The sequence below is a fragment of the Electrona antarctica genome, assembly GCF_951216825.1.
Source record: "Electrona antarctica genome assembly, chromosome: 20".
Classification (NCBI taxonomy): domain Eukaryota; kingdom Metazoa; phylum Chordata; class Actinopteri; order Myctophiformes; family Myctophidae; genus Electrona; species Electrona antarctica.
This window is the reverse complement of record NC_136801.1, coordinates 25,831,638-25,842,825: the sequence shown is the minus strand read 5'-3', so window position 1 is coordinate 25,842,825 and position 11,188 is coordinate 25,831,638. Positions and strand designations below refer to the sequence as shown.

The 11,188-nt window shown below is 48.7% G+C and overlaps 1 protein-coding gene across 1 annotated transcript in view; it reads left to right on the top strand.

The window, feature by feature from the left end:
* Positions 1–8,460, top strand: part of zeb1b (zinc finger E-box binding homeobox 1b) — a gene marked incomplete at its 3' end in the record, with an annotated part of 69,525 nt that extends 61,065 nt beyond the window's left edge. Inside the window, exons 4-8 of the mRNA XM_079489817.1 lie at positions 1,132–1,334; positions 2,089–2,194; positions 2,764–4,481; positions 6,151–6,331; positions 7,592–8,460. Coding sequence (XP_079345943.1) covers positions 1,132–1,334; positions 2,089–2,194; positions 2,764–4,481; positions 6,151–6,331; positions 7,592–8,460 — 3,077 coding nt within the window. The remainder of the gene's footprint in view (positions 1–1,131; positions 1,335–2,088; positions 2,195–2,763; positions 4,482–6,150; positions 6,332–7,591) is intronic.
* Between the last annotated feature and the right edge of the window lie 2,728 nt (positions 8,461–11,188).

Below are 11,188 nucleotides of genomic sequence, written 5' to 3'. Positions count from 1 at the left end.
ACCCCATCATTTCCACCTGAAAGCTCTCACACCCTTACTACCCCCACCTGGTAATTACCCTCCCTCTGGGCATCACTCTACCTGCTCCTCTCTCTCACCTCCTCAGGTGTGTGAACTCCACCCCCGTTAACACGCCGGCCCGACATCATTACGCACACAGCAATTTGTTAAGTGCAACACAACTGGGGCCTTTATGGCTCAAGGGCTTTTGGCTTTTACCTGCCCCCCGTCGAATGGGGGGAAATACACACAGGAGGGGGTGGGGGCGAGGGGGGGTGGGGTGTGAGAGGAACGGCAACACCTGAGTAAATTTGGTCACGTCTGTGCGAGCGGTGACTCACCGCTACCTGGGCGATAATGTGTGTGCGTTCCCATCCCCATGCGCTCTCACCTGGCCCTTAGGGAGGCTTAATACATCACCTGTTAACAAAGTAATGCTTTACCTGTGTGGGAGCTAGCCAGGCAGAACAAGCCTGCCCTGCAGAGAAGAGAAACTGAACCCCCCCCCCCCCCCCCCCCTCCTGTCTGCGTCGTGCTAGCTCGAATCTAACGGATCCGTTTTGCGCAGCTTGTTTTCTATACGCGTGTCTTCTCATTTCTAAAGACTTTGAAAAGACAATAGACAAATCAAGTGACACGACTGCTGACGACTTATTTTTCACCACGGAACACTAGTTTCAAACCTTGCTCACAATGGTAAGCTCTATGCCTATGGGTGTGTGTGTGTGTGCGTGTGCGTGCGTGTGCGTGTACATGTGCATGTGCGCGTGCGTGTGTGTGTGTGTGTGTGTGTGTTTGTGCATGCGTGCATGTGTGCGCGAGTGCGGACTACGCTGATAATGACAGGGACTTTTATCAACTTTTATCCGCGGGGTTACCTGGGTGCTGTTTACCTGTGGGGGAGGATCTGTCAGTTATCGGTGAACTCACAGAGCAGTGTTACACTGTCTGTCTGTGACATCAAAGGGCCTTCTCTCTCTGAGCCTGAGTGGACAGACAACCCCTTTAAACTCTTACACTGTTCATTTAACTCTGAGACTTTAAACCAACACTATTCTGAGCTGTCACACGCATACTACTGTAACCGTCTTATCTCACTCCTCCTTCTCGCAATCCCTTCCATCCATCCAGGCACTCCGGACGCGTTCTCTCAGCTGCTCACATGCCCGTACTGCTCGCGCGGCTACAAGCGCTACAGCTCGCTGAAGGAGCACATCAAGTACCGCCACGAGAAGAGCGAGGACAACTTCAGCTGCTCGCAGTGCAGCTATACCTTCGCCTACCGCACGCAGCTGGACAGACACATGACGGCCCACAAGACCGGACGAGATCAGGTATGTACAGTACAGTAGCTTATACGTTACAGGAGGTCATTAAAAATATTTAATGTAACTGCTATTTAAACCACAATTTCAACTTTTGGGGTTTGGGGTTTTCACAATTGTTTACAAAATGTTCACTAATAGCATCTACACGCTCACAGTGTATTGCAGCATACCGTGATCGATTGCATGTAGTCTCTCGAGACAGACTGTTGACTAACGTCAAACAAATTCAAAGGACAGGAGGGTGCTGTTTTTCCTTTATTTTTTGACGATGGGTTCTCATATATTGATTTGCATGAAACCCAAATGTAAAACAAATTATAAAATAGGCCATGAGTGGTATAAAAACTTCAGGAGGGTACATTCGCTGAAAATAGCCAATCTACAAGCACTCAATGCATCATTCTCGGCTATTTTCGGCTAAGAGATTGCTTCAGAGGGGGAAAAGAGCGCACCAAAGTACAGTGCCAATTCAGGGCTGAAGCTTCAATGGTCTGAACTCTGAAGTGTCCTCAACTTCCTCAAGCGTAGCGAAATTATATCAATTATAGAAGTAATTGTGTTCTATTATAGGATTAGGAAATTATACTACATACTGAATCAAAACTCAGTTCTGTTTGTTGTCCCAACAGATGTGGAACACACAAGCAAACAAACAATCAAAAATAACTTTTGTCCTTGATTGATTATTGGCGAATTGCTATCAGTTCAAAGGCCATGTTTTCACTGCGGTCTAAACAAGCACTCTCTCTTTGTCTTGCAGAGACACGTCACACAGTCCGGAGGCAACCGAAAATTCAAGTGCACTGAATGTGGCAAAGCTTTTAAATACAAACATCACTTGAAGGAACATCTGCGTATTCACAGCGGTAAGTCCACAACCTCTTGTCACCACTAGCAGCATTCAGCATGTGTGCACCTGTGCGTGCGTGTGTGTGTGTGGGTGTGTGTGTGTGTGTGTGTGTATGCGTGCGTGCGTGTGAGAGAGAGAGCTGCCGTAGTTAGAGATGACTCACTGCCATAACTCTCCATTGGCCACAGATGGCTCAATAACCCCCCCCCCCCCCCCCCCCCCAGCCCGAAACAACATATTTATGTTTTATTTACGTTTTAGCCAGTCCTGTGTATTTAGATCGTCTGTCGATCGTGTTTCAGTGCATTGTGTGCTCCTTCTTAATGTGCCATAATTGTGTTTCTTTTGGCATTATGGGATAGCAATTAGAGGGGCATTTCCCAACGGCACCATTCCATCAGCGTTTAAGCATCATTGAAATGCATTAGAGCTCTTTCCTGCCTTATAGCTCCTCTCGCCCCATTCACTAATGGAACTTTGTGGCTCTCTCCCTCTCGTTCTGTCTCTCTCTCTCTCTCTCTCTCTCTCTCTCTCTCTCTCTCTCGCTCTCCCCCACACACTCACCTCGTGGGTTTTCCTCTACAGGGGAGAAACCCTACGAGTGCTCCAACTGCAAGAAGCGCTTCTCCCACTCGGGCTCCTACAGTTCCCACATCAGCAGCAAGAAGTGCATCAGCGTCATCTCGGTCAACGGCAGGCCGCGCTCGGGGAACGCCAAGGCCCAGCCCCAGTGCCCCGTGTCTCCGGCCCCCGCCTTACCCTCCTCTGCCCTCCGCAGCCAGCTCCGGGACAAGCTGGAGCACAGCAAGCCTCTGCAGGAGCAGCTGCCTCTCAACCAGATCAAGAGCGAGCCGCTGGACTATGAGTACAAGCCGGCGGTGATGACGTCGTCCTCCGGCGGCGGCAGCAACAACACTGTTGGGGTTTTCACCGGCGGTGTGGCAGCGCCCCTGCAGGGCACCGTGCAAGCGTTGGTCCTGCCGACCATGGGCCTGGTGTCGCCCATCAGCATCAACCTGGCCGACCTGCAGAACGTCCTCAAGGTGGCCATGGACAGCAACGTGATCCGCCAGGTGCTGGAGAACAACGGCAAGGGCCAGCTGCTCCACCACCACCAGCTCATCCCCATCAGTCTGCCCATCATGGGCCACGACGGCACCACGAAGATCATCATCAACTACAGCCTGGACCCCAGCCACGCCCAGCTCGTGCCCCACAACCTGAAGAAGGAGCTTCAGGTGGCTGTGCCCGCCGCTGCGCACGACACCACCACAGAGCTCGGCAAGCCCGAAGACCTCACGGTCAGCAGAACCACCAGGGACATTGAGATGAAGGAAATTAATGAGGAGGGGAAGACCACTAAAACCTGTCTCCTGTGTGATAACTGTCCTGGAGGGCTGGACACACTCCACGCCCTCAAGCACTGCAACAAGGACGGTCTCAGGCTCAACGGAGCAGGTCTCGATAAGTCAGAGTCAACCATCGCCAGCCTGCTGGCTGATGGAGGGCTTTGCAACCAGCCCAAGAACCTCCTGTCCCTGCTCAAGGCTTACTTCGCCTTGAACGCGGAGCCCACCAAGGACGAGCTGACCAAGATCTCCGACTCGGTCAGTCTGCCCACTCACGTGGTCAAGAAGTGGTTTGACAAGATGCAGGAGGGTCACATTCCCCCGGGCGCCCCCACACCGCCCTCCGAGGAGGAAGACGCCTGCGAATCGAACAATGTGGTGTCTCTGGTGCCCGGAAAGGACAAGGGAGCGTCGAGTCCCTCGGGGACGCAAGGCAGCCCGACGGAGGCAACCCCGGCGGAGGTCGACGGCGCTCACAGCTCGCCAGCCTCCCCCTCACCACTAAACCTAACGGCCGGGGGTCCCCTGTCCCCCCAGAGCACTACAGAGGGACCTCTGGACCTGTCCCTGCCAAAGTCCGCCGCCAGAGACGACGCAAAGAGCGCCAAACGCCTCGTCCGCTCCTCCCCTTCCTCTGGCTCTGCCAATCAGGACGAGCCCTTGAACTTGACTTGCATAAAGAAAGAGGCGTCGCCACTCTCAGCCGTGGGCGGGGGCCACTCCGTCCCCGTCTCGCTGTACTCCAGTGCCAACCACATTAACATTATGACCACTCAGCTGCCCACCCTGGTGGCGATCACTGACCAGAGCCATGTGTCGTCGTGTTTACGGGCGCTCGGCCACGGCAAACAGACTATCCTCATCCCGCAACTGGCCTACACATATACCACTACAGCCAGCAGCCCCGCCGGCACGCAGACACAGGAAAAGACCATCCACCTCAACGGAATCAAGGTGTTTATCTTTCCATTCCAATAACCTTAGTGATGTCCAGTTGAATCAGTTGAGGCATGCCTCCTCATTGCTCAGAGTCCTACGCATGCCATGAGTTAGCAAGGGAGGAAGTTAGACCTAATGTTTTCCGCATGAATAAGCCATCTTTAATTCTTTGGTAATGTTGCAGGAACTCGGCCCAGTACATGGGAGTCTGTTGCACTGAGCTGAGTTCCTCTGGAGGTGTGCCCACACTGGAACAAGTCAAGGCCCAGCTCTCCAGTTACTGATAGCAGCACTGCATGTTCCCCACACAGCAACGTCGGCTGTTTGTTTGGAATCAATTGGGTTTTTCCACCCACCCCCTCTTTTCAGAGAAATCTGACAAAAGCCTTTAGTCCAGACCATTATCACACGCTGTTCAACACTTGTCAGGACGTGATAGATACAATGGATCATAGGAACCATCAGAAGCCCAATCAATAAGTCATATACAGAAATGTCAGAATTCATCTCTTTGTAAAAATGATAGCCCTTAATAGTTGTTCATTTGGCGGACACCTAATGGGCCCATAATGATGGATCCAGGTCTCTCCGTGGGTATGAGCGATCTCTCTGGGCTGTCACCCAGAAGACATGAGGCTGCACTTACTGCAGAGCCCTTTATTGATCTGTTGGAATCTGTTTAAACGCTGCACCTCGGCCTGCACCATTGATTTATTGTTGTTGTATTATGCTTTCATGTTAAGTGGATTGGCACAGAACCTGCCCTGTGTTAAAAAGAACTTAGCAACGTATATGCAGTATCAGTTCCTTAATAATAATGTCCCACGCAGCAAAAAAAAAAAAACTCTTATTATATGCTTGCTCTATATTTCAGTTTCACAATATATACCAAAATGTTTCATACAGTTCGGTCTGTTTAAGGAAGCTATCAGTGTTCTCAGCAATGTGCTTGTAAGAGAACAGTAACACGGTATGAGCGTTGGAGTTGCCTGGGTCACGTTGAGTCATGGCAGTTTTTCAAGCCAAAGTGAAAACAAATGAAGTCAAACGAGCCGTTTTGTGTGTGTAGGTGATTTGGATCTCACGAGGGAATCCAGAGAGTAGTGTAAGCAGGATGTGTGGACGTGGTTCGACCCACAGCATAATTTCCTGTCACACACACATATACGGTCTGACTACCTTCAAAACCATTTCACTTGGCAGGGCTTATCACATTTCGATGATTCATTAATATCTGTAAAAACAAATGGAAGGTTGTGACTAGGGATGTCCCGATCACGTTTTTACCGGTTTTTACGATCAGATATTTATGTTTTTCACAATAGTACAATATCCAAAATCACAGACAATATCCAGTCTAATATCATGATATGGATATTGATACTAGGGATGTCCTGATCAGGGTTTTTTTGCTCCTTTTTGTATCCACCGATACCGATTTATGTTTTTATAGAACACTTATGCCATATCACAATAGTGCAATATCCAAAATCACTGACAATAATAGTCTAATATCATGATATGGATATAATATTCATACTAGGGATGTCCTGATCAGGTTTGTTTTCTCCCGATCCGATTCCTGATCATTTTGATGACACGATCGGCCCCCAATTTACGATCAGAGATGGGATCGGGACAACCTGTGAGTTTCTCTGATCTCTCTCACTTGTTCCACATGCAGGAGGAGAAGCAGGACACCAGCTCTGAGGGCGTGTCCACCATGGAGGAGCAGAACGACTCGGACTCCGGACCCCCGAGGAAGAAGATGAGGAAGACGGAGAGCGGGATGTACGCCTGTGACCTGTGTGACAAGATCTTCCAGAAGAGCAGCTCGCTGCTGAGACACAAATATGAACACACAGGTACAGTACAGTGGCAGCAGTGCACCCTGGGAGATGCAACAACACCCATAGTGGTCAGGAGGTGCGCGCACATGCACAAGGTTTCAAACGGGTGCTCGAACAAAAGAGATACGCTTACAGAGAAGGAGGAAGTCTGCACACCGTTTTGATTGCTCCCAAAATAATTTATTGACGAAAGCGGTAAAAAACTAAACACGTTTTCGATCCATGCAACACGCTGTGTAGAAACATATAGGGCTAAACGTTGACCTTGCACTATGACCTTGACTGATTTGAAAATCAATCAATCAATCAATCAATCAATAGATGATCCTTCCACCAATTAATCTTATGTCCAATTTATCACTGTGTGACAGACAAACAAGCAAACAAACAATCAAACAAACAGACGCCAGCGATTACAGCACACCATGCAGCTCCACTGGGTGTGGGTGTAATTAAGCTGCTCCAAAAACACACCCTGTCGTGTTTCTTCTTTTCTCTTGTGTGTTTCTGAGCCTACGCACAAAGCGCAGCCTTTAAACGGGCCTTAAGTGTCGACGCGACCGACTGGAAACGTCTCTCTCGCTATCACTCACCAGCGCTGCTGGGAGAGATGACTCAGGGTTAAAAACAGAGGGGGATTTCCACACGTTGCAGAGTGCAGCAGCGTTTGGGTGGACACCCCCCATTCCAGTAGGTATTACTCAATACGCACAGAAGAGGTCTGAGAATGTCTTTCCGCCAACTCCCCACCTCTACCCTGCCAGCTACATAACCTTGCATACACACATGTGAAAGAAGTCCTGAATGTTGCAACAGGCGAGCTCTGCTAGTGATTTGGAACGCTCTGAGATGTGTGGATGTATGATGGTGTGGCCAAGCCCAGGTCAACGTTCTCCCCTTGCTTTATTACTGCGATACCTGGCGAGCAACTGCGGTTTTCAGCTCCAGATGACCTCACCTAGGCTGAAACTAGCCGTTCCCTGTGTGGATAAAGTGTCCTTGAAGCCTCTCAGGCAGAATGTTGTTGTGGTTTCTTGTTGTATTGTTTGGATATATTTTCCTTGGATACGTTGATGATGGATATTATGGGCTTCTCAGGCATTGGCAGCACCGTTAAGCTCTCGCATGGAGCCACGTGGGGGGAGTTGGGGTGGGGGTCTTCTTCTCTTCCCACATGTGCTCTATTTCAATCAGCGATCTCCATCCTGTTGCCTGTATTCCATTGCAGAGACCACTATATGTTTACGATGTGTTTTATTCTCTCGCTCTCTGCAGGGAAGCGCCCCCACGAGTGCGGGATCTGCACGAAGGCCTTCAAACACAAGCACCACCTGATCGAGCACATGCGCCTCCACTCCGGCGAGAAGCCCTACCAGTGCGACAAGTGCGGCAAGCGCTTCTCGCACTCTGGCTCCTACTCCCAGCACATGAACCACCGCTACTCCTACTGCAAGAAGGAGCCGCAGGGGCCACGGGGAGAGAGCGCGGGGGGCCAGGAGAGCCCCGAGGAGGAGCCGGAGACGAGGGAGGACATGGAGGCTCAGAGACAGTCCTCGCCTCCCCCGTCCCACGTGGACTCGGACGATCGAGGGAGCAGCGCCCGAGAGGACGAGGAGAGTGAGGAAGAGTTGGAGGAGGAGATGGCGAGCGGGGAGGTGGCGAGGGGGGAGGAGGGAGACGACGAGGGTGTTATGGACATGGACGATATCCAGGTGGTGCAGATAGGGGACGAAGGGGGAGACGAGGAAGAGGAGGAGGAGGGCGAGGAGGGAGAAGGGCGAAAGGAAGACATGGATGAAAACGCAGAGAGAGAGGACATGGAGGAAGGGGTGGAGAGCGTAGTAGTGGGGGCAGAGGAGGAGGAGGAGGAGATAGGCATGGAAGTCAAGCAGGAGGAACAGAGAGAGGAGGAGGAGGAGGCAGACACGAGGCAGGAGGAGGTGCACGAGAGCGGCCAGGTGGAGAACGGAACCGGAGAGGAGTCCGAAAAGGGGGTGGAGGCGGAGGTCGCAAGGGTGGAGGTGACGGCAGCGGAGGCAGAATCAGGGGAGGGAGGGGAGGTCACGGAGGCGACGGGAGGCGAAGCTGGCGAGGTCTGTGAAGACGAGAAGCAGACGCCGCAGGAGGGAGCAGAAACTGAATGATGGAGCGGCTAAGCCTGTGTTTATTACCCTCTCCCTGATGGAACGGAATCAGTCCCCCTCTCTCCCCTCTGGAGACTGGAGGCCAACGGGATGAGAGCAGGAGACGCACGTTCTCGCTCGCTCGGACAAAATGCGTTTCAGTTCACTACTGTGTAGAAATCCAGGTGTGCCTGAACAAAATACTAGTGACTTTACTGCAGGAGAACGTCTCACTTATGTTTGTGTCTATATATATATATATACACACACACATAAGAAAGACAAAGAAGACAAACGTGAATTTTAACGATGAAGGAAATGCATTATACAGACTTTGGAAGCTAGAGCCGACATGTTTTAGATAATGTTTTATTACTAAAACAACTTTGGGTCTTTTCTTTTTATCAGTGTTACTAATTTTATCATTCATATTTTAACCTTTAAAAAGCTGTACAGTTGGGAGATATTTCTATAACTTTTTATTGCCAATGAACAAGAAAGAAAAAAATAAATCAGTATTTTATTAAGTTGGAAGGATAAAGAAAAAAGAAAGTCCTGTGCACTACAAGTGGCTTGGTTTACCTATGGATCGAACAATTGAGTTATGTCGTCTACCCTTCAGTATTACCGCACTATAGAGTTACCAACGCCGTCAAGCTAGCAGACATTGTTACTACTAGCATAGCATTTTTATTTTTGTTTTTTTGAATGGATTATGAGCCTTAAGGAGAAGAAAGAAAGAAAAAGAAAGGAGAGTGGGATGGGTCCGTTGAGATATTCATGTTCTGTCTGGTTTACTTTTAGACGACAGAGGTACATATAAAGCGTTCATGCGTTGTTCTCAAGGTGGCGTCCATTTCCTTTTGATTCACAAAATCAGTGTTACATGTCCAGAATGAGCAGAAAGGGGCGGGCGGGGGAGGGGCGAGGGCAGAGAAACAACTCGCTCCTCCCCTCCTTCCTTGACCAGACCACCCCCCACTCCCAGCCTTATGCAAAAAACAGAACACGAAGACGAAGTAACATGCATATCAAAAGTGCCATTGAATATTGCTGTTGAATCTCTTAGCAGCTGCGGTCAGATTTTGCCAGGGCCCAGATTTGATTGCAGCTCAAGCTGTCAACTAATAAGCCGATATACTGTTGATTTTGGCTCACCACTAGACCTGATAGAGTAGAACTGTAGTGTACTGCATATTCATGTAGATTTTTAGACAAGTTTACTTCTCTTTCTAATCAGAGCAATCAGTGACTATACGAGGACTATGATGCACATATTTTCCAATGGGCGATGAAGTATGATTTGTAAACTGTAAAGTATTAATCCTTTACCCCGTTACCCCCCCCCCCCCCCTCCCCCTCCCCCCATCCCCTCCCAACTCCCCCTGTTCAGTGCACTTGTTTAAAGCCCAATTCATACTTCGCAGCATGACAGCGTATAAAGACAGCGAGAGTAGCAGACCCACACGCTCACAGTGTGTCGCGGACGCATGATTATGAATCCCACCAACGTTCTAGGGTAGACCCGCCTCACCATGTGTCTGATTGGCTCCCGGGAAGGCATAGTTTTACTGAGGTTAGGCCGTTCGGGTTAGGTTTAGGGGGGTGCATACTTAGTGTAGACTAGTCATTGGTTAGACATGGGTTAAGGTTAGGTTTAGGTGTGCTGCCCCGTGGGGGGGTTAGGTTTAGGGTGAGGGTTTGAGATAGGTTGTAGTTGTAGGAGTAATGACTGGTCGCAAAAACGAGAACTGTCAATCACAACGACTACTGGCCAATCACAGCAGGGCTTTCCTAGAACTGCAGTGGGATAAATAATAACGCGTCACGGACGTGTCGCAATGTGAGCTTGTGGGTCAGCTGTTTTTGGCACAACGACACCGCCGTGCAGCGGGGCATCAATTAGGCTTAATGACGTTGTGAAATGCTCACTCTCTCTCTCTCTCTTCAGGTAATACATGTAGGCAAAATATGAATCCCAGGACTTTAATTCAAATGTTTTGTTTCTGTTTTACCTGTCAGTATTAGTTTTTTTGATCTTTGTTGTTTTGGTTTTTTTGTGTTGTTTTATGTTCAGTTTTTGTTGTGCGTACTGTATGTTTTCAGCAATGGCAGTATTATCCAACCACGCCTCCCTCACCCCACGTTGATATGGGTATGTCTGTTGTAGTTATAGAACTTTTATATTTATGTGTCTTATTTTTTTACATTTCTTTATGGTTATTTATTACACTATGTAGTGTACAATACTGTAGTTTGTATTAATACGATAATATATTTTAGTATGAAGAAACAAAACCTGTCAAAAGGCGAGTGACTACAAAGCTGGAAACAGTGAGATTCTGGCACTCATAAGTATGGTATTTCGAACAAATGGAAGTATGGTATATATCAAGCAAATGAAGTATGGTAATAGCATACTTTAAACAAATAATGTATGGTATTTCAAACCAATAATGTATGGAATTTCGAACAAATGAAGTATGGGAATTTCAAACAAATAATGTATGGTATTTCGAACAAATGAAGTATGGGTATTTCAAACAAATGAAGTATGGAAATTCGAACAAGTGAAGTATGGTATTTTGAACAAATGAAGTATGGATTTTGAACAAATGAAAATGTGTTTCTCTCGGAAACGAAAGGAAGGCGCATCCTAAATCGGAACCTGTGACCTCTCTGCATCCATTCTCATTCTCGTTATTTTTCTTTCTTTTTTTGCCAGTTGCCCTCCCTAATACAAAGCTAC